This window comes from Accipiter gentilis, chromosome 6 (genome assembly GCF_929443795.1).
Source record: "Accipiter gentilis chromosome 6, bAccGen1.1, whole genome shotgun sequence".
Lineage (NCBI taxonomy): Eukaryota > Metazoa > Chordata > Aves > Accipitriformes > Accipitridae > Astur > Astur gentilis.
The window spans coordinates 6,754,928-6,778,587 of record NC_064885.1 but is presented as its reverse complement, the minus strand read 5'-3'; the positions used below and the strand labels follow the sequence as shown (position 1 = coordinate 6,778,587).

At 40.4% G+C, this 23,660-nt stretch overlaps 1 protein-coding gene and 1 long non-coding RNA gene across 15 annotated transcripts; both read left to right on the top strand.

Moving 5' to 3' along the window:
* Positions 1-2,198: 2,198 nt before the first annotated feature.
* On the top strand, positions 2,199-20,268 carry CRK (CRK proto-oncogene, adaptor protein). 14 transcript variants are annotated; one of them, XR_007506290.1, is made up of 5 exons: positions 2,291-2,629; positions 10,468-11,003; positions 13,895-14,057; positions 14,567-14,749; positions 16,921-17,008. XR_007506290.1 is itself a non-coding variant. In XM_049802317.1 (4 exons), the coding sequence occupies exons 1-3, from the start codon at positions 2,386-2,388 to the stop codon at positions 14,051-14,053; spliced, it is 939 nt and encodes a 312-aa protein (XP_049658274.1). In that variant the 5' UTR covers positions 2,291-2,385; the 3' UTR covers positions 14,054-14,057; positions 16,921-17,004. The 14 variants fall into 14 exon arrangements, 8 of the variants coding, with proteins under 8 accessions (XP_049658281.1, XP_049658280.1, XP_049658274.1 ...); XR_007506289.1 differs by having other exon boundaries at positions 13,895-14,119; XR_007506288.1 differs by having other exon boundaries at positions 13,895-14,119; positions 14,532-14,749.
* Positions 7,584-10,466, top strand: LOC126039312 (uncharacterized). Its single transcript, XR_007506293.1, has 2 exons — positions 7,584-9,419; positions 9,575-10,466. It is a non-coding gene; the product is annotated as an uncharacterized LOC126039312 (long non-coding RNA).
* Positions 20,269-23,660: the final 3,392 nt, after the last annotated feature.

The following is a 23,660-nucleotide window of genomic DNA, read 5'->3' as shown; positions in this document are numbered from 1 at the left end:
AGGCTGTGAGAGAGGAAAACCAGGCCTGGGTGCCACTGGGGCTTTTACTGCTAGGTAGGCAAATGGAATATTCTCTCGCTATTTTACAACTTCTTTCAGAATCTCATTATTAACAGTGAATTCTTCAGAATTAAAAGCTGATTTAGTTTTATTCTTCTGAGACTGTGGCCGAGAGCTTTGTTTTCCTTTCACATTCATCTCGGGCTGCAATCCCTCTGCCTGTGAAAGACCAGCGTAGGAAGCAGGTTTGGGCAGAAGGGCTCCACCTTTTTTGTAGCCTTTGTGCAGAAAGGATGGGTCAAGGGTAGTAAACTACTGAGGAGTGCAGGGGTTAAATATGGGAGGAAAAAGGAATTTGGGAAAGGTTACCAGTCGTTATCAGGAGAAGCCCTAAGTAAGAAAATGCCGTTACAAATAATGAAAGCCAGAGAGTGATGGAACAAGAAATCATTACAGCATAAAAGTATCAAAAGGAGCGTCTTGCAACAGAAACATTATTCATTTCCCCATCCCTGACCACCAGAGGGAACTCTTGCAACAAGATTCCCAACTGCTTGCAGCAGTGAAAACCAAACCTGATGAAAACCTCCACCACCACAAAACTGTAGTGGTTCAGCTGAAAACAGAGTAATATGGGGTGCAAGGGTGGGGACTGGTAAAGGAGGGGAAAAAAAAGCAGTCTGTGGGCCCTCAGTCAAAAGGAGACTTTGTAAAAAAACCAAAATGGTCTGGCAGGAGTCAGAAAAATGGTGAATTTTGCCATGGTAAGAAAGTCCTGGGTTGTTTCTCTGAAGTCTGTGAATGACTGAACAGAATGAACTTATTTTCTCGCTGCTGTGATTTAACTCTCCTACTGTCCTGGGCTCTCAGCAGCTTTTCAAATCTGTGAAAAACCTAGGCGTGAAAGTATACTATGTCTGCAACTGGCTAGCAAACTCTACGCATCACCAGGGAAACTGGGACTCTGGCTTCTAAATAGATTACGACTGGCTCCTACCTACAATCCATCTGGAGAGAGAACAGGATCAGCAGAGGAAGGATGTTCATTTGTTAAACCACTGGATAAGCTGAAATAAAGCACCTGGTGTTTTCTTACAAATTTGGTGAACCATAGGCTCCCACCTGTAAGACAGGCTCCAAAGTGCCCTGCAAGAAAGTAGAGATGCTGTCAGCCAGGCAGGAACACAGCACCCTCGCAGTTAAGGACAGCTGTGGTCTAACATTATGTTTATGCAAGTGCTGCCACATGGGGACCACAGTTAAAAAAGCACATTCCTTCCTGGAAAAAGCTCACAGAATTGAGCAGAGATGGAATAGAATTCAATACACGTTTATCCAGGCTCTATAGACATTACTCTGGAACTTAAGAGATCTTGGAGAACAATCTAAAAATGGTAAATATTGCTCTATTGTTACAGACATCACTTGTAATTTGCGCACACGCTTACACATGCACTCCTCTGTGGCACCAGTGGAACTTCAGCTCTTCCCTGTTGGCAGGCCCCCGCAGTAACACAGTCAGGGAACTGCCCTGCATAAAAATAAACTTTTTCTTTTGCAGGGCTATTTTTAACCCAGAACAGCTCATTGGCCCAATTCAGCCTGTAGTCCCATGAAAACAGCCGTACTGGCACAACCATGGGGCGGGAATGTGCAGCTGGCAGGAAAGATGAGAGCAGGAACTGCTGGTACAGCTCTGGAGGAAAAAGCTAAGTGAGCTGTGCCCTAACACGCAGGCAAGCCTGGCTTCACGTAAGCTACCTCAGCGAGCTGCAGAAACCGGGAAGCCATCGGGGGACACTCGGGGGCTACGCTGCAGCCCTCCTAACGAGATGTACCAACCGCAGAGACAAGTCCTGGCCGCCCTCCTGGGGCAAGGGACGGCCTCCACCGGCACCCCAGGACCCTTCTCCCACCAGCCCATGACAGAGAAGCCGATACGAGAGCACCGCCTAAGGCGTGAGGAGGGACCGGCCTTGGAGGCGGTCGTTGCGGCTCCCAGATACTCAGAGGAGACCTTCCCGGTCGCCGGTACCGACTCAGCGAGATAAAACGCCTCAGAACTCCACTGCTCGCCTCAGCGCCGCGTTCCCGCCTCCCTCTCGAGCCCGCGCTGCGCGCGCGCCTGCGCCCCCCCCCCTCCTCAGAGCGCATGCGCAGCGCGCCAACCAACACCCCACCCGCCCCCGCCTGATCGGGCCGCGCGAGGAGATGACGCCACAGTCTTCCCTGCGTCTCCCGCGTGCGGTCACATCCGGTAGGTGAGGTCAGGGCAGGGGCCGCCATTTTGGGTGGTAGGGCTGGGCGCGGAGCGGGGCACCGCGGGCGGCGGCGGCCCGCGGTGGGGGGGGGGAAGCGAGTGCGGCCTGCGGGCGGGCGGCCCCCATGGCCGGGCAGTTCGACTCCGAGGACCGGGCGAGCTGGTACTGGGGGCGGCTGAGCCGGGCCGAGGCGGTGTCGCTGCTGCAGGGGCAGCGCCACGGGACCTTCCTGGTGCGCGACTCGGGCACCATCCCCGGCGACTTCGTGCTCTCGGTGTCCGAGAGCTCCCGCGTCTCGCACTACATCGTCAACAGCCTGGGGCCGGCGGGAGGCCGGCGGGCCGGCGGCGAGGGCCCTGGGGCCCCGGGTGAGTGACCCCCAGGGCCGGTGGTGGCCCCCCAGCCCCTGCCGCCGCGGGGAGGGCGGCTGGGGCAGCCGAGCCTCGGTGTGCGCCTCCCTACGGGCGGCTCCGCTCTCCCCCCACACTCTCCCTCCCCCCCCGGGCGCTGTTGCAAGTCGTGAAGCTCTTTGTAGTGGAATTAAGTCGTGTTTTGTAGCTGGGGCTACTGAGTGAGCCGAGCCGTCTGCCTGCACCTGCCTTCCGACGACTTAATATCGTAGTTAAGCATCTACTGGAGTTGAGCGCTTACTGCAGCCCTACGGAAAGATCCTACTGCTGTAGCGCTCGCATGTTCTTCTGTTTTCATAAACCAGTTAACTGTAGCTCATAGATTTTGCATGCCATCTCAGCCGGGGGGAGAGTTCTGCGGAAGTGTCGTCTAAAAGTCTTGAGTTCTGACAAGATAGTTTTGCATTAGAAGGCAGGCTGCGAGGCTAAATTTCAAGTCACGAATCAAAGTATTATGTGCGTAGTTTAAGTAGAGGGAACTCTTCAGGAATGTAAAGGCAATTGTTATTTTAAATGAGACGTGAAGTTCAATAATTTTTTTTCCTCTGTGTGTTGAAAGGGAAGGTTTGACATTATTCCTCATCAGCCTAATATCTAATATGAAAACAGTGTGTTTAAGTGTAATGCTTGTAGAGCAGAAAATACTGATTGTATCGGAGGGAAAACTGTACCATGAGAAGCAGTGTTTCTGCAAGTACGAGTGTAACTAAATGAACAAGAGCCCCCAGCAATGCAGTGTCCTCAGATGGGTAACAACTTAGACGTGTAATACAAAGGCAGCAGTATCCCTGCTGGGGGCATTACTGAAGTTGGTAGCGGAACTGCTGAAGTTTGGATATTAATGCTTGCAAAATGATGTGGGTGTTTTGCTAGCATCTCAGAAAGGAACCACTACCTAATTTTGAAGTGTAGTAAACCTATGTAGTAAGAGATTTGGTGAACTTATTTGGCAGAAAGTAACGGTATATGAATTGCTACAGAGAGTCACTTTCTCATGTAGATCTATGGTTGGAATTAAGAGACCTATATTGGGAAGATGCAACAATACATGTTACGGAAAGGATTTTTCAGTCTCTGCACAGACTGTAGTTGACTAAGAAGGAGATAATCTAAGAAAAAACAAAACTGTTGCTGGTAGGTTTGCACTGTAATTTCCCCTACTCAGGGGAACATTTAAAATGGGCAAATTTGGGAAAGTCTGAAGTCATCATGTTTATCCCAGGAGCCTACTACAGTTGCAGGGGCACTCAAGCCGCAAAAAGCTGCTAAAGGTGGCTGAATTCAGCTGGAAGTGGAAGTCATTACTGCCATGGGTAGTAAAATGGTTTGCCAAAAGATGTGGTGGATTCCCCATTGTTTCATGTTGGTGAAGACAGAGGTTTATTGCCATAGGATTGCGGAGGCTTGGTGTGAAAACTGTTGAAATGCATGACTGGTGTTATGTAGAGCAGAGTAAGTTACCAGGATGGTTTGTTGTGGAATCCTGCCTAATAGGATTTTAAAGACAGCAGTGATAGAAAACATTGGAGTATGTGTGCCTGTCACTTCTCGGCAGTTGTCTTCTGGAGAGCAACTCGCTTCTGGAAAAACAGTGTTTTTCATGTTATTGTGGTATCACTTAAGTAGATAGCCATCCTAACTTTTTTTATTATGTTACATTTTCAAGCTCAGTAATGTTTTGTGGCATTCTACAGGGTGGTTTATGTTGTGGATGTTAAAACATTCTGGAGTTTTAGTGTTCTTTTTAAAAAAAATCACTAAATGCCCCTTAGGTAATTCTCTTCTGTTTTAAATGTTTATCTGTTTTAGAAGAGTAGCTGCTATTGTAGCTGTGTAGGCTGTTGGCACAGTAGGCTCAACATATATTCAGAAGTATAATTACGTTTTGGTTGGTCTTCCCCCCCACCCTGGATGTAATGAAGATAGGTGATGCATCAGTCCTGCACCCCTATGTTGATATTGTAGTAGTTTTAAATAAGTCATACCTCCATGCTGATAGTGTTCTCTTTTCATACTCAAACCAAAGAAGGTGCGGGGGGTATGTGTGTGTATTAAATTACACTTAAAGTGTAATTAAGTTTTTCTTTCAGAGAAAAGTAAGCGGGGGGATGTTCTGCAATGGTAGGGAGATGGAAACATTGGTAGAAGATTGAAGATGGTTTCACATTTGGATAGGGAAAATAATGCAGTAAAATGAGGTAAATGTTTGTGAATTGTCGTGCTTATTTATTGTGGTCAAGCTAATACATTAGGAAGAACAATTTTACTATGTTAATTGTATGGTACAGTTTCTTTAGCAATTGATTGTTTGGCAAATGCAGACTTCTCATGGGGAAATCTGAATATGCCAGATCAGGTTCTTAGGTTGATTTTTGTTCGTTTCAGTAAGTCTGTTTGCAGTTCATGACTGCTTTAATACTGCTATGTGCAGGGGATACTAGGAACCTAGCTTCAATACAGAATGAATGAGATGAGGAGCTTTGGCTTCCCTAATATAAAAAGTCAGTGTCACAAAAACATGATACTTTCTTCCATTTCTGAAGTATAAACTTGCTAATTTTTTGTTAAATTCAACTTTTGCCTGATATGCTGCAGTATCTAACTTCTTGCAGGTGATTTTTCAGCATAAGGAAAAAAGAATTTAACAGAACTTCTCAAAATAGCTATGTCTTCCTGAAATGTTTTGAGGCTGTTAAAAGAAAATAGGATAAATCACTGAATTATGGGAGAGAAATACACTGTGGAGATGGACATTAACTGAATTGGAATTAAGGTATCATTTGTGATGAAATATCATGGTCATGGGCTAAAGAAATCCCAAACAAGACAAGGTACTGCCTGCATGGGCAGGCATTAGCATGGCAATGGACAATAGGGGAAATATTTAAATACATCATATGTTTGCAATTTGACAGAGGAGTCAGGGATAAAAATGTATGTTATGCACCAAAACAAAATGCCTAAAATATCTAAAGAAAGATATGCTTTCTATTGAAAGTACAATGTAATAAAGCCAGAAACCTTACAGTGTTTTAAAATTTGTCTCTCAAAAGCAGGAAAGCCTGACAGATATAATGTAGAAGGCAGTGTTTTCACTAAGTATTCATTTTAAGAACATGCTGCTTAACTTATGCTTCTAAGTCACTTCCGTTGTGATTTTTAAAAATTCAGACGTCTTGGAATCATATAATCTTTGCATAATGATATCCATACTCAGCTTTATAGGAAATGGCTTTAGATATGCATGAGCAGTATGGTTTAATAACACTTGGGCTTTTTTTTTGAGTTGTTTGGTTTTTTTTTTTTTTTATTAAGGTCTTAAAATGCAAACTATTGGAAGCTTGGAAAGTGTATGCATTTGACATCTACTTTTCTTTCATCCTCTGATTATCTGCAGAAATGACAATATGTAATTTATGTAAGAATATTCTCCCGGTGTGCTTAGAGCTCTTCTCAGAAGCCAGTGCATGGGGTTTTGCTGTTTTTATAGAATGTTCATGGGTATTTATTTGTTTTGCTCTGGTATGAGTAGGGAGGTACTTAAGGACAAGGCAAAAAGGTGTCCCTGTGAGGGAAGCACACAGGCTGGAATGAGATGCCTTCATAGCAGAGTTCCCATATGCTCTAGGAGGAAACTGGCTTACATCACTGTGATGTCCGTCTTTGAAATGAGAGCCTTGTGTCTCAGTACCCTGCATGATAACAACAGCCTTTCTTGCCCAAAACATGCTTTTAAGTTGGGGAGGAGGCACGGCATGGCACCCTTACATACTAGATCTAGAAACAAAAATGAAGAAAACCTGTATTTCTGTGAGGTCTTCCCTGCACCGGAAAGGGAAGCTTATCAGAGCTTAGGAATAAAGAGAAAACTGCCTAGTGGCACTAACACAATTGGAGTGAAGAGAGAAACGTAAAACCCTCAAGACATCTGAGAAAGTGAGAAGTTGCTTTGTGGTTATGCCACCTGCCCGCGCTCTCAAGTAGAATATTAGGTATTTTATACCCTACTTTCCCCAGTATCTGTACAATATTTACAACATATATAAGCAATCTTTTCCAGACTGACATGAAGCCAACACAGTGTGAAAGTGTTTTGTTAGGAGGGAATGTGTGTCACAAACAGAGAACTGACAGGGTCCAGATTTGAAACTTTCTTTAATTCTGGGATGGTTTGGATTTTAACTCTTTCCTCACCTTCCTGAGAGCAAAGGTTTTGCTAGCTGTTCTGACAAGCTGAAGTGGATGGAATCAGGTTAAGTCCTAGTGCAGATGGAGCTAGGATGGAATAAGTAAGAAAGAGGATACTCAGCCCTTTGTGCTTCTCATTCAAATGAGTCATCTTACAGAGCTGGGTAGTGCTGCTGGTAGAGGTGCAAGCTGAACAGCTATTCTTCCTTCGGCTGGGGAGAAGGGAAAATAATTTCTAGTACTCCAGCTGTCCAACTTTAATAGGAAGTGACTAAAGTTCCTCCAGTAGCTAGATTTACCTTTACACGCCTTCTCCTCTTCCTGAGAGCCCTCAGAAGATGTGGACAATGTGCTGCTCAAATGTGTGCCGTCAAGAAAACTGTCCCAGAATCATGAAGGAAAACAGCTCTACTTCTCCAAAAACCACTTGCCTTGTTACTGTAACTTTTTCTTGTGGTAGATCTTGCCTTAATTTTTTCATTGGCCTACAGGTACGAGAAGTATTGCAGTTCAAACAAGAAGCTGAAGAATTCTTCTGAGCCTGAAATCTGTTAATCTTTGAATTTCATTATACCAGGGAATGACAGAACTTCGAAGCCCATAGTGCATAGAATTATTTTCCCGCTACGTAAGTGAGCGTCATTCAGCTCATTACTGTGTAGCTGAACAAGAGTATACACAAAAGACTTAAACTGATGGGAAGTTTACCACTTGCTTGGTAAGGTGTAGTTGTATTTTATTTCCAGCTGTGACTTTAAACTATTTTGTCCTTTTTATGCCTATTTTAGCTGAATTTAGAAGTCTTCTGTTGAAATTCTCCAGACAGTGACCAGGTTGCTGCCTTTATGTTTTTTGGTAATTAATTTGCATTAAGCTTGTATATTTCTTGTTGCAAAGAGGTTTTCCAGACCTCAGATTTTTGTAGCTGCCTTATGTTTTTTTGGGGGGACACCCCCCCCCCCCCCGCCCCCATAAACCAAAACAAACCACCAGAAGTGCATGTGGTATTCTGGGAGTGTTCTCTTTGTGAAGGTAATGTCTCTTCCTTCTGCTGCTTATCTGTTTGTCCCTTCAAGGATTGCATTGATCTTTCTGATCCTAGAATGTATTTGGAGGGTCTATGTTCTATCACTCTTCTTCAGTTGTGCAAAATCTCTTTTAGAATGTGATTTTCCAGGATACAGTACACTGATTTCAGTCACTCCTTCCCCATACATAAGGTTCCAGTGGACTTTCCTCTTAGAGTCCAACTTTGGTTTTATTCAGGTACGTTTGGCAGCTATTTCAGGCTGTTATGCATTAATTCAAGAGGATGAACTTGTTAAAAAAAAAAAAAAAGACACAGAAAAGCCTTGTTCATCCTAGTGATGATTTTGGTGCTGACAAGGCTGATGAACTGCTCATTTCCTACAAGTTTTAAGATTTTTCTGTGTACACTTACTTTGCTGGACATGGAGATCTCGGGCTCCTGACTGAGTCAGTTTGTAGCAGGTTTTACAGAAGTAAATTAGTGTTTCAGGCTTTAGATTTCTGTCATGTGAAATAAGTTCCATGTCAGTGAACTTACCTGAGATTTAGTCTTCTCCATATCACTTCAAAGATCTTTGCTGCCCTGGTCCTTTTAAAGTTTCTATGACTTTTTCTTTTGACATAAGTGTCTACATAAGCCTTGATCCTTAAAGGTTCACATCTAAAATAGTAGCAGATATATGCTCATGTTTCTGTCACCAGGTTTGTCTGAAACTTGATGTCTATACCACTTGTTACAAAGCATGGTTTCCCACTTCCAATGCTAGCAGAAGCGCAGCATTCCCAGATCATATTATATGCTTACGTAGTGAACTTAAGCTGTTTTGAAGTGGTGTAGGGATGCTGCCTGTCCAGCCAGAAGTCATCTCCTGTGAGACCACAGAGCTAAGAACTGCCACTTAGATGAAATTATAGAGTTCTTGCTAAGTCTAGAGCTGTAAGTTAGATCGCATCAACAAAAGCTCAGGGGGTGTTCCATCTTTTCAGCATTATGCTTTGAGAGAACAAGGTGGAATCTTACTTCTCTTTCCATGCTGGGTTCATATTTCTTACTGATGTTTACATGAGCTTCCTTATCTCCTGGTGATGACAGTTTGTGTGTTGGTTTTTTTGTAATTTTTTGAGGGTATTGTTTTTTGTTTTTTGACTTACTGCATTTGTGCTCATTTCTTTTGGAAGTCTTTCAGGGGTGTTAATGCATGCAAATGTGCATTTTCTGATGACTTAGTTCTGCCTCTTTGAATTTCCTGTAACCAGATTCACTAACGTTTATGTTCCTTCAGGATACTTCAAAACTTATTTATTGGGTGTTTATCTATGATGATCTTATTGAATCTGCCCTTTTCTCTATTTGAACCCCTTTTTTTGCTCTCTTGAAAGAACTTCTTGTAATGTTAGCTTTCCGTGCTGACAGTGCTACTTTGAAGGGGGTTTTGGATCAGTGACAGCTTGAAGAATTCTGCTAGCTTTGTACTCGAGAGCTAAGTCTCGGAACTGTTAGATATTCCCTGCAGAGAAACAGACTTGCAAAGTAAGCATCTCTTTCTTGCTAAGAGTTACTCATTAAAGCATAAATCTTTTCCTCTCCGCTACCCTCCCCCAGCCTTCCACAATTCTTCCCATAACTGATTACACAGTGTATGGTGCATGGTGGAAATAGAACATCATGCGTATGTTTTTCCCCAGCTGAGCCTGAAGAACATAAAACGGAAAAAAGCGCAGCGCACAGATTGAAAACCGAAATGGATATCTGCGCTTTGATACTTCTAATGACTTGAATATGAACATCATCTGTATTTTAATGTATTTGAGGTTCAGATTTATAGCTCAGGCTCCGTCTGACAAATATGGCAAAGAAACTACAAGACTTGAGATTAAAAGACTGAATTATACCCGTTATGAAAACATATGTTGTTGCTTTGCATTGCATAAAATATACATAATTTTCTCTAACGGTACCTTTTATCAAAATGAAAAATAACTTCATTTGCTCATTCACATAAATTGTTTGCTGCTGTGCGAAGCATTTTTCTGTAGTATCCATGCCTTTAACCCAAGATACATTACAACAAGTAAATAACCATTGTTGCAGTGTTGTCCTTTTGAAATAACTTCGAACTGCAAAAGAGTTTAAAGAAAACCCCAAACCACTTCCTTGAAATTGTACCAAAATTTCATTTGCTTCCTAGATTTAGAGCATAAAACAGGAAAAAGGGAATTGTCTGTTACTGAAAATTGTATAGGCTCCTGAGAAACTTGGATGTACTGAACGTTTTTATCTGTTGGGTCTATATAACAATCAAGGAAACAAGATATTTTTATCCTAATTTGGGAAGTTTGGCAGTGCCAAACAAGTTCTTTTTTCTTTCTTTGACAAAATCTTTAAAAATAAAACTCTGTCCTCATGATCATGATAGTGCTGTCTTTGATTACACATACACAGAAGAGTGTTGATGATGAATGTTGATCGAAAGATGACCAAGTATCAAATTACTTATCTGTAAATCATCTTCTCAAATGTTTAATTTACAGTTTTAACTGTTGTATGCTCTCTTTGACATATTGCCTTCTTCTTTCAGGGTTGAATCCCACCAGATTTCGAATAGGTGACCAAGAGTTTGAATCTTTGCCATCTTTACTGGAATTCTACAAAATACACTATTTGGACACTACAACCTTGATAGAACCAGTTTCCCGATCCAGGCAGAATAGTGGTGTTATCCTCAGGCAGGAGGAAGCTGAGTATGTGCGAGCTCTCTTTGACTTTAATGGAAATGATGAAGAAGATCTTCCATTTAAGAAAGGAGACATACTGAGAATCCGGGATAAACCTGAAGAGCAATGGTGGAATGCAGAAGACAGCGAAGGAAAGAGGGGAATGATACCTGTTCCTTACGTCGAGAAGTATAGACCTTCCTCTGCTTCAGTATCTACTCTGATTGGAGGTAACCAGGATAGTTCCCACCCACAACCACTGGGTGGGCCGGAGCCAGGGCCCTATGCCCAGCCCAGCATCAACACTCCGCTCCCTAACCTTCAGAATGGCCCTATTTATGCCCGGGTTATCCAGAAGCGAGTCCCTAATGCCTACGACAAGACAGCCTTGGCTTTGGAGGTACATAATGGGCAAAACTTAGAAAGAAGAGATCTGTTCAAGGGATTTCCCTTTCAATCACTTTATAGTTTTGTAGGAATATGAAAGGGAAAAGCATTGTAATACTGGTTTTACATCATGATTAATAAGTTATGGATAAAGGCTTTTATTTTTTTTTAATAAGTGACTAGAGTCACTTGTAGACTAGAGTTTGATTATTATAGCATGTTTAGGTTACTGAACCAATATCATGTCTTTTGTCAAACATCACTAACATCAGTGTTTCCCCATCCATGTTTTCACTTCTGAAGCCTTTATTTTAGGGGGGAGGGAGAGGGAGCAGTTCATAAGTTGTGTGTCTGAACCTGTGTTCACTGTTGCTTGCCTAACCTCAATCTTTAAAAGGTGTGCTGGGTTGTTTGGTTTCCCTGCCCCACCCCCCCTCCCCAGTCTGTCAGCAGTTTAAAAGCAATCAGTGGAAACATTGATAGTCACTTTAAAATTAGAGACTGAGATGATGATGATGATCACACATAGGGTTTTATTGTAACATCTTGACCTCAGGCAGATTACTTTGGGTTTTAGTTTGTGAAGCAGGAACATACCATTACAATTCATTAAGGAGGTCTTTTGTAAAGCAGTGATTGATGGAGTATGATTTGTAATAAAGCAGTGAGTTTACCTAAGGTTGATTCACTTCCTGATATGATCAAGTATTTGTACATGCCCTTTTTGATCTTTTTTCCTCTTAAAAAGGAGAGTAGAGTAGTCTATCTCCACACATCAGATAGTTATCCCCCAAGTTACCTTTGAGGAAATTGAGACTAAGGTATTCTCAGTGGCAGACCTTTGCCTTAGGATGAGATGTAAATTGGATCCTTTAATCTAGGCTTTCTTTGAGCTAAAGGCTCTGGAATTTCCTGATACCTAATTGACTTCCTGTTTATATAACATTTTAAGTACTTGGGAAAAAACAGTTTCTGTGCTGAGTCAGAGCATCTCCTCTTCACTCTCAAATACTTCGTTTAATTGTGCATAGCATAAAGGGCACTTCAGTGATGTGGTAACTATAGGTATGTGTCTTTATTACAGAATTGGCAAATGCAGCACATTCTACAGATCTGATAATTGATGTGCAATCTGGGAGGTGTGAAATTTCTTCCTGTTGTAGGTAAAAATTTGTCTAGAGAAGCAATGTAAATATACTCTTGAGTTACTATATGTTATATTTCTGAATCAAAAGAGATCCAGGGTACAGAACATAAACTTTTGGGTTGAGAAGCATGTATAGAAGTTTATGCCAACTCACCAGATTTTGGGGAAACACGTGAAGATTTTAACCTTCAGACTTTCATACAGCCTAAAATGCTGCCACTTTCCCTCTTTTTCTCACTCTCTCCACCTAGCCACCTCCTGGAGCTTGGAAATACTCCTGAATGTTGTTCTGGACTGTTGCAGTTACCAGATGTTACATTTTCTTTGAGCCACTGGATATTATGTGGTGCATATTTATCAAAACCTTTTGATTCTCTTTCTGGATTTTGGTTTTAAGCTTTTATTTATTAGTGTGCTACTAGTGTTCTTTTAAGCTTAACTTTACATTTTATTTCACTTAGAACCCCACAACACTGCCCAACTCACAGCTTGGTAGCATGAAGTGATATAGAGAGAGTGAGAAAACACTGATAATCCAGGCTATAATAAGCAACTTTGAGTGAAAGCAAAATTCTTTACATGCTGAAGAACAGTTTGTGAGTGCCATGGCTGATCTTATGTTAGTTCAGTCCTCTTCGCTAAAACTCACATGATCTGGCAAGTATGCTGTGCTTTAGAAAATGTAGTTTCATGGAGAATCTCTCTCTCTTCTGAGCTAGCTTGCACCGCTAGCGTCTTTTACTAACTTATGGTAAAAGACTAGGTAGATGAAGTGTTTGGGAGGGAGGAACTGAGAAGTGTGTAGGCTCAGCTCGTCTGTGTGAGGTCGTAAGTAAGATTTATAGTGTCTTTCTACCTTTATAATAGAACAATGGCCTTTGCAGACCTTGGAAACTTATTTAAATACTTACTGGTTGACATGTTGAACCTCTTGGTTAGGATGATGTATTCTGGTCTTGCTACAGCTCCACATTTAAGAAATGCAATAATAGTGGTGGTTCTTTATTCTGTGTGTAATATTGGGAAATTTTAGTTTTAAAATTTGAGTCATTTATCACTGCTTCTAGTAGGCCTTCCTAGCTTCTTTTCAGCGCTTGTAATTTTGAATCACAATGTTACTGAGTTGCTTTCAGTGTCTGTACAGGAAAAAATAGCAATATGCACTTGACTTTCTCCAAATTTTTCTTCATCCTGTCTATCAAAGTACTGTTTGTTGTTGTCTCCTTTTTTCACATTCCCTTTCACTTCATGGTGTTCCTTCTCTGTTTATTTAGAGATCTCTTTCTTAGATAACTTAATAGAAAGTGTTATGTAAATCTTATCAGTCCATTTTTGCCCAGACCTCTTAATAACTATAAATATAGCAAGTGGGATTCTTTCCAAATGAAAACTCTTATCCTTAAATCTGGCAATATTCATGGGTGGGGGTGGATCCCACTGTTTCTCTTAGGAAAATAGATTCTTAACATCAAACATTTTTGGCCCAAACTGCAAACAGAATATCTGTACTGTTCTAATATTTTATAACTGACATGGTTTTGAAGAGCTCAAGGAAGGAGGATCAGAGCAAATGTTGTAATAAAGGCTTTGCTGTATTATGGGAAAAAGATTCAGCAGAAGATAACTTATTTGCTTGTAACTGGACCTATTCAAGGAGTTGTCTGTATTAATTGAGAGAAGAGAGGAGAAAAAGGGAAGATCTATGTGGTGAATAACTCTGAGATCGATCGATTTATTTTTTTTCTTTGTAACAGTAGCAGAACTCTGCCATCTTGACCTTACCAAAGAGGAGTACTTGGAATAAAACCACAGCATACAGAAGTCTTCACATGAACCTTCATTTTTGCTTTGAAGCGTATGGGATATATTTAGTTTTAAAACTTCTGATGAAGACTGAGACAAATCTGGCTTTATAGCAGGGTACAGTGTTGTTCTTGAGGTGCTGTGCTTGGTGGGATGATGCACAATAGACTAACGATACCGTAAGTCAATGTTAAAAGTGAGGAGAATTGAGAGAGAACATCCACTTCTAGTCTAAATGTTTTAAAATTCCAGCACTTGTAATAATGAGTAATTTTTTTTAAAGGTTCTCTGCATTGTCTTCAGGAGAGTATTTGAACTGTAGATTAATATGCAGAGTTTCAAAGCAGATCTAGAAAGATCTCTAAGTTATTAAGGAACTAATGGAGCCATTTTATTAAGCTAGCATTTGTGAAATGACCCATGCTTACTTAAAGTCAGTCCTGCTTTGATAGGTGTAAAGGTAGATATATATAAATGAAATTAGAAGTTACATATAAATGAAATGTGAATGAAAGGTTGTATCAGAAAGAGAGAGTGGCTGCTAAATGAAATTACTGTAATGGTAAAAAAGGAATATATTTTAATCATCAGAGGTCTTTCCTCTTTCAACAATTATTGAAATACAGATTTCGAGTGTAGCTTCTTAGAGTAAGGAGAATTCATATAAGGGTGTCCCTTTGCTGCAATGACCCTGAAACACCCCTGAAAACCAAACAAACAGCTACAGGATGCTTCTGGGAGCGAGGGAATGTCACAAGCATCCCATATTCTTACTCATTATCATTGCACTGTTGAACCCACCTTTTCAGGTGAGTTTGTCATAAGGTATCCAAGATAAACTAACTATATGAACTTAAAGTAGTTTGTGATAGTAGTAGTAGTGTGCTCAATAAGAGCAGAGGCCAGCAGTCTAAGAAAAATATCTTACAGATAGCCAGCTTAAGTGCAACTTGTGCTTTTTCTTTACTAGTGGGTTGGAGGTTATATACTTTCCTCTTGAAGGCTGATAATGTAGATTATATCCAGGTCTGAAGCAATTTAAAGTTATCTAGGATGGCGTTCTTGTAATGGTTGCGATTAGGAAATAAAATTTTCTGCTTCTAGTGTTGTCACATTTAATCTTATCCTTGTTAAATTATAGCTGATGTATTGTTTTGGTCAACAGAGTATTTTTATTTGTGCACACACACACCCCCAGTGATTATTAGCAGTAGCAAAATTAGACATACTGCATGATTAAATTCCTAAAGAGCTGAAACTAGCATTCAGTAGTTGAAGAAGGCTTCCTTTTTGCCTGTAGCAAATACATAAGAGGATTTTCTTCAAAATATGATTCATTAAAATGTCTATACTAATGACTACAAAAGGAAAAAAATAAAGCTACAGCAAGAGTCCCAAGTGTGCCTCTCATTACCAGATAAGTAATCATCAGAGGTATGGGAAGCTTAATTAAATGTCCGTGTAGTGCTTTGAATTTATGAACTGTTAAAAGCTGTTCTGGCAAAAGATTGCAAGTGATTAAAACCTGTGAAGTTAATGGAGATTGGTAACATCTTAAATTGTTTTCCTTGTTCTTCATTCACTGCCTGGAAAGAGAGAATAATGAGATTCTGGTTTGGATTAATTTGGAACACAGTGATAAGCATCTGTGTAAACTAGTAACTGTATATTCAGTGAATTTCTGGATGAAATGCAGTAAGGCTTGTGGCCATGCCTTGGGAGTTTATTTACAGTATTAGCAAAAGAAAATAGAGTATATCTGTCCCAAAAGCGTTCTCTGTCTGTGACCCAGGAAGAATTCAGAAAACTGTTGTATGTTACTTGTAAATGAGATTATTGATAAAATTTTACAGAGGGGTAGAAATGGGTAGATAGCTTTTCAATATCGCATTTATTAACTCTCCAGTGACTGTCTTTACAATGTAAATTGTGCTTTCTTAGGTTGTGTAAGTGCTACTTAACTAAAGTACCCTTCAAGAGTCAACAGAGCTGGGGACTGGTTAGACCAAGACTTGTGGCCCCAGCTTGAACTACCTGACTGCACAGCCTTGGGAAAGTGACTGCTGTGCATTTTTCCACCGTTGTCAAAGGCAGACAATACCTTTAGAATTGGTTATGTGAACATTAGGTTGGAGATTAGAATATGAGATGTATTACTGTGCTTTTATTTAGTGTAGTACATTACAACTGGATACTTTTAAACTAGAACATATTGTTTCATTGGTCCATAGTAACCATTCTTTTATTTTTCTAGCCAAACAATTTGGGTATAAGAGGGAGAGGGCACCAATTGTCTTTACTATATCCATGGAATTTATTTATGTGAGAAATCCATGGTGGGCAAGACTGAAATATCATCTGGCCTTGCCTCTGGTAGTGGCTAGTTGTGGATGCTCAGAGTAAGAACAGAGCAGCCTTACAGCACTACTTGTTATTCCCCCACCTATTCTTTCGGTGTTTTATAATCCGGGAGGCGGGGGGAGAGGGAGAGAGAGAGATCCCCCATGTACCCAGAACTTTCTCAATACTACCTGAAAAGCACTTAGTGGAATTTCAAAATGAAGGAGCTGTTTAGCTTGCAGATCAGTGTTCACTTTGTACACCTGCAAGACTTACCTCCCTTAATGAGGTTGTTGATGGAGTACAAGCATAGCGTAAGAGTCTATCAATTCAGCGAGATGCATTTATTGTGATTGTAGCTGATATCAAGTCCCAAGGGTGCTCTGAAAGATTGGATTGCAGGCTCTTCAATTTAGATAGTTCTCACCTAGTCTAGGTATGCTTCTTTCTCTTTATACTTTCTTCAGGACTGAATAACATTGGGTAGTAGACTGGTGTATCAAAAATGGTCAAGACTAAAACTACTTTTTATAGAAGTGTATCTGGTACACTTGGGTGATATGACACCAAAGGGGAGAGGTAGCAGCTCATCCTATGTGTTTTTATGAATTGTAACACTTCCGTATTTCTTATCCTGCAGGTCGGTGAGCTGGTAAAGGTCACAAAGATTAACGTGAGTGGTCAGTGGGAAGGAGAATGTAATGGCAGACGTGGTCACTTTCCATTCACACATGTCCACCTGCTGGATCAACAGAATCCTGATGAGGACTTCAGCTGAGTGTGGCTCAACAGTTGCGCTTACAGATGGGAACAATCTCAACTTGTTTTTATTGCAGATGCCATCAAGACTATGTTCCGACAGATGTTGAAAGCGGTATTGCTTGCATAAGCATTCTGATAACCTGCAAACCCCTGGGACTGAACACCACCATTCCTTAATTAAGGGTCATGTAATTCAGGGTACGACAGTAGATAACTTGTGTGTCAAGTGGCAGAACTAGTACATGATTATAGGTTGTAATGCCTGCTTATGTCCATGTGCACAGCAGACTGGACCTTGCCAGCGGTAGCAGTTGGAGAAAGCAGTCATGTAGATGTTACAATAACATTTGTAGCTCTCTCCGGTCCTATTGCTTATGTTGCTTCTTCCTCAGGCAATGAACATCAACCTTAGACAATTCAATACATAGATAGAAATTTCACAAATTTATCCTGGAGCTTTCTCCATTTTTTTTTTTCCATCCTGAATTCTCTGTCCTAGAAAGGCTATATAGTACTTTGCATGGTCAGTTAACTATGCACAGTACAGATTTATGTAGAGCCCATTGGGGAGAGCCTTATGATTTACAGATGCTTACCATTTTAATGGTAAATGACAGATCAAATCAACCTTGGAATTCTAGAAGCTTGTGGACACTAGATTGATTTCTTCAGTACTGTTGATGCTTCAAATATAGCAGCTGAGTTTAAATTAAGATTTCTATTAACACACCAGTATCTCTTTTTATCCACAAATATAAGGCTTATGGAAGTGTAAACATCCATATCAGTGCTGAAAAATATGTGCATAGCACTTTAATGCATAGCTTTAAAGCAGTGGTTGATTCACTAAATATACTAAAATATTGACACTGCTTTCCAATAAAATTAAATTATATAGGGCCAGTTTAATTTTTCTAGAATTCTTCAATGCTTCTATTGTACAATACTCCTACAGTACAAATCAGCATCAAACATGGTGAACTGACAAACCAAATATTACTTTTATTTTAAAGTTACTCTGGGGACTCTTCTGGTTTAATTCCCATCTGTAAAATATTTGATAGTGAATTCATGAGGATTTTAATTTTAATAAACTAATGGAAAATACTTGTGTGCTTCTGGACTGATTCTCAAAAGGCATAATAAGGCTTCCTAGCTCTTAATGAAAATCAGTGCATTGACTAGGTGGTATTATGCACTGCTTGGTTTTGGTTTCTTTTTTTTTTTTAGTCTGTTCTTCTAATTATCTGGTTTTCTCTAACATAAATCAGAATGGATTCAGTAAGTTTTGTAAACTGAAATTAAACACTGAAGTAACTATCCCTTGCCTGTACCCTGGATTGTTTTCCAAGCACAGCACTCTAGTGACCAAACTTAAGCAAACAAATTTTGTAACTTTGACTACAGTGTAATCCATACAGAACAGTTTTTCTAAATGGTATCAAACTGAAAATGTTATTTTGGTTGATACAAGACAAGTGACCAGAATGGCTCATCGGTTGTAAATGCTGCGAGGCCTAGTTCCCACTGCAAAGGCTATCGCTGCAAGGCACCAACCCATACAACAGCATACTGGTAACACTTTACCTCAGAACTGTGTAACATGCTGGAAATTACAATATTTCTGTTATATTTAAGTACTAGTTGTTTTACTTCAAAACTAATCCATCGGCAAGTCTGACTAATTTTCAGGTAATGGGCACTCATTAATTGTGTAAACTAACGCCAATGTACATTAATCATGCTTTTCCATCACCAATTGCATAAGCACTACTGAAGATTTTTAGAAAACTGACAGTTGTGACAGTGGTGTAAGAATGGTAACAAAGGAATTGCAGTACTATTCTAGCTTGGATTGCTATTCTGATTAGGGTGATATGCCAGTGATTGTGGGATCTCTTCTAGCTTAGTACAAAATTTACTTTGAGGAAAAAAATTGAGAAACTAGGTTCTGTAACACATTGGTTTATTTAAGGCTAATTTGTATTTTTCCTCAGACCTTGATATTTACTATAACTGATATTTTTTTTCAATAGCTGCAATCTAAATAACAGACTTAATACTGAGTTTATCAGTTGCCCATATATGCTTGTATTTTTCTTCAGGTATTGCAAAAGAAACATAATGAACTGTGTCTTCTTAGAGTAACACAGTTTGTTCTGAAGTATTTTTTCCAATTGCAGTTAATGAAAGCCCATATGTCTGTACCTTTCCAATCAGCAATTATTTTAAGATACCAAAAGAATATTTTATTATGCAAATCTTGCCTTTTTAGTATGAAAGACATAAATTGAATTAACTAGCAAATACCCTGCAAACTTTGTAGATGTTTTTTTGTTAAGACTGTATAAACTGCAAATATTTGTACACTTTGAAAGAGCAAAAAAAAAAAGAAACTAGAGGAGTCTTAATAGCTGCTGTTGCACTAGAATCCTAAGTTCTTGTCAAGCAGTTTTTCTTAGTCAACTGATAAATTAATGCAACTGTTTTCCACTATTCAGTTCTAAGCCGAAATGTGATTTTTGTTTCATAGGTGATAGAAATGAGTATGTTTGCATTTGGACGAAATAGACATTTCAACTTATCAAGCTCTTAAAGGAAAATAGGTAGAACATATGTTCATGAACATGTAGATTAAATCCTTTTGTGGCCTTTGTTTATCCTCTTCTATTTGTTCCCTCCCTTCTCCCCGATGCGTGCAAAAAAATCATTGCTAAGAATGTTGGTCACAATCTTTTGTCTCTACTTGGCTGTGGTTTTGGTCTCTTGTGCATAGGCAGGTGTTAGAACTAGAATAATCATTTCTAGAAATACACCGTGAAAGCAGAATGCTCAATTACACTGTGTTCTTCTGGTGCATTTACACATTATATCACACTAAAAAGTACAACTGGCTGCTATGGTTTTTTAATATATATTTCATTTTGGTAAACCCCAGCCTTTTTACTAATATTTGACCTGGTTAAATCTCGTTAATCTGTTTGAATTGTATTTGTTAATAATGCAAATATTTCTAATCATCTTAAGAGTAAAACACTTCATTTTTGTTAATGGTTTTGGGGAAGGATTCTAACCAAACCAGTTTGAAGAAAAATATGAACATGTGCCATTGTATTATAACACTATCCACTTTCTTGACAGTTAAAGTCTTTTTTTATTTTTTTGTAGCATGTAATGTATATGTTCATAGTACGTGAAGTAAATAAAAGTATAGCCAAAACTTTGACTTGGTGTCGTTCTCAATCAGCTGTCATTGTGATACTTGCATTTAATAATCTAAAAATGGAGCTGTGGGTATGGCCATTTTTAATTTGCCATACTTATGTGAAAACAATTAAACATAACACCTCTAGAAGTAAGTCAAACCAGGGTAGCTAAAATAAGCAGTAAAATATGGCTTTTTTGAAACAAGGTGACTCTCTGTAATCACGAGTTGCCTGAGTCGGGGGTGGGAGAATAAGTATATTCTCATTGCAAAAAAAGGATTCATGAGGAATGTTAAGATGAGACTTTGTAGGTATTAGTCTCACTTCTCCCTACACAGGTGTTTCGGGAAATAGTTGGGGGATTCTTTGGAGGGTGGGTGTCTGTTTGGAAAGATGAAAAGCTGTTTATTCATTCTTAGAACTGTCAGTAAAAACATACATTAAGTATACAAAGTAATACCAGCAAGAATCTCATACAGAAGTCTACTGATGGTTCAGAAGGACTTTGTAAGTGTGGTAGTGGGGGAGCACTATTTCAGTGAAAGGCTAACGTGTGGTGTACTGTCAAGGGATGAAGCACAGACTATGAGGACCACAACACATATCCAATGTGGGAGGATATTTGTAACGTGAATCTGCACTAGACCTACTTTTGCCACTGTAATCCTTAAAAACTGCAAGGGGACAGTGGCCTCTAGGCCCCCAAGGATAAGAATCTTGATGGCAGTACTGTATCTAAAGCGAGAGAGTTTAATTTGGGGTGTATGCCAAAGAACAGTTCTAGCTCCACACCAGTGAGTTTCTTAGCTCAGCAGGGTGTGCCATAGTTAATCATGGACCAAAACCTTGAGGCATTCCAAATCCCTCAAAGCATTTGGCCTTCTGGAGGCGCTCCCTAGTTCCACAGGCTCTTGCGGCATGGAAAAGGCCATGTTGTACGTTCCCAGTTAAAACACTACTTCACTGTCCATTGTTTCTAAAAGTATACAAGGACCGGTCTTGATAATGTAAATACTGCTGTAATCATTTTCCTTGCTGGTAAGGGCAAGGACAACATTTGTTTTCTTAGTCACTCCGTTATGGTGATGGCTCCTCGTGTTTTAGTTGACACGTATTCAGTTGGCTGGCTGCTACAGATAATTTTCTTGGTCAGTGCTGTTTCGTGGAGTCTTCCAGTGGGATGTTACTTGTTAAATGAGTGACTTTGCATTTAAGTGCACTGAGATGCCAGCCAGGTTTTCCTGTTACGTCCCCACACAATAAAGATTATTCTATCAGCTTCAGACAGAAAAAAATTAAATTTTCATAGGTAGAAGTACTGCCCCCAGCTTTGCTCCAGTGTTCATACAACTTGGCTGCAGCAGAGCTGCAATCCAAGAGTGCCTTTTAATGAGATTACCTGAGATAATTTAAGAGCTCACTGCAGCCAAAAGGAAGAGGTTCTGTATGCCTTTCCACACTGCCCTGACAGCCATGCCCTCCTGCTACTTAACTTCAGACTGGTATTTGCAGAACTTCTCTGCAGGAATCGTGCAGAAACCTATTGCCCCTCCTTTCCTTTCCCCCTCCTTCCAACAATGGTTTTCAGCCGCAGTAGTGGTTGAATCAACTCGTGCAAAAGTTGAGGGTGCAAGGGACAAGCAAGGATTGCGTCAGCAAATTATGCTTTGAGTATTTCACTGCATTAGACTGTTTACTCCTCATGCTTTGTCAAATCCCTGACCAATTTCCAAATATTTGCATGCCATCTGTAAGAAGTGTGTTCAAAAATATTTTAAGTATTTAGACAATACACTATAATTCAGCAAGGATATCAAGCATGCACCTCACTTCTGGCAAATAAGTATGCTTAAAGTGGCCTGGTTTATTTATATTGTTGAGCTCTCTACAACTTGAGTGCCCACTGAACATGAGGATCATGGAAAAGTTCCTAAATTGATGCAAATCTAATTTATTGTGAACGGCTGTCATATGAAACTAAGCCTCATTTGCTGAAAAATAGATTATTTTTTTTGTCAAGATTTATGAAGTGCAGAGGTGATTTGAAAGTCTCACAATGAGTTTTAGTATATTTATGCAAATATATGGTGACTCTGTATACAGCTGGGATCTTTTGGGTGCCTACCAGAACTGCCTTGGTAATGGTACCATGTATTTACACCAATTCAGAGGTAAAGGTATATAATGATTCCCAATTTCAACAAAACCAGCATTTTCTCATCATATTTTCACTAAATTGAATATAGCAATTTTTTTCTGGACTTGACACCTGATTTTCACCTTAGTCTGGACACACTAATGTCTTTGTTTTTTCTTTTATGGAATTCTGATTAGATAAACCCTGATATTTGAAAAAGAGTTGGGGCCCAAAATGTCCCTTGGAAACAGACCATTGATTTTCATTCTGTTATTTTTTTAGATTTATCTGTAAGAAAACCATAAGGTTATGTTAATTTTACATACCCTAAAAGCTCTTGTTCACCAACTGAAATAATGTGTTAAAATGACTCAGGAAACAATGAACTATTCAAAAAACTGTGCATTAAATGGTGCTTTAGGTGTGTGCCCTCAGTCACACATCAGGAGCCCATTTCAGTGGGGACAATACAATAGACTAAATAGAAGGATACCTGACACTGTGTCCAAGAGGTGCCAGGGCCTGCTCAATCTCTGCTGTGTGTCAAGAACTGCGAAGGTCTTTGTGCACTTCTACACCTCAGGAAGGCTGAGTCTTCCTAGGAGACGCTGGAAAAAGAGAGATGCAAGACTTCACTCACAGCTACCGTGAGCACATCTTTAAAGATTAAATTTATGCCAGCCAAGCATAACCCCTTTTAGTTTTCTCAAACCATTCTGATTTCGGAAATAGGGGCGTTATCTCAATCATTTAAGTGTACGCTTCATTTTTTCTGAAGTACTCTGTGAGGAACTTGTGAAACATTCAGTTTGAGGTTTAGTTCTTCTAGGCTCTTAAAGCTGTGAAATTATCGTGTCCTGCGTCAGACATAGCATTGGAGGCGATACTTCGCTCGAGTAAACACCCTGGAGAGATCGCAGAAACCTGCCAAATCGGACCTTCTGCCTTTCACTCGTTTCTAGATTCACCATTATGTACCCACGGAGCGTGCCCGGTGATTTGTACAAAAACACACAGAGACGTACTCAAATAGCATCGTCAGCGTTTGAGGGCAGCAGAACCGCGTTCCCTGAGAGAAAGAGACGCGTCGAGGGAAACGCCGTTCCCCCCGAGCACCCCCTGGCCGGCGGCCCGCCCTCACGCGAGGCACGGCCCCCCGCCACCAGCCCCGGCGGCCACCCGCCGCCCGGCCCGGCCCCACCCCACCCCGCCGGCGGCGGCCCCGCGCTTCGCCCCCTCCGCCTCCCTAAGAAACGACGGCGCCCTTTCGGTTGC

What these genes read in the sequence shown, in the direction of transcription:
- CRK (XM_049802317.1), top strand. Translation starts at nt 2,386, where the DNA reads ATGGCCGGGCAGTTCGACTCCGAGGACCGGGCGAGCTGGTACTGGGGG. An exon ending in CGAGGGCCCTGGGGCCCCGG is followed by an intron (nt 2,630 to 10,467) that starts GTGAGTGACCCC and finishes TTCTTCTTTCAG; the next exon opens with GGTTGAATCCCACCAGATTT. An exon ending in AGACAGCCTTGGCTTTGGAG is followed by an intron (nt 11,004 to 13,894) that starts GTACATAATGGG and finishes TTGTAACAGTAG; the next exon opens with CAGAACTCTGCCATCTTGAC.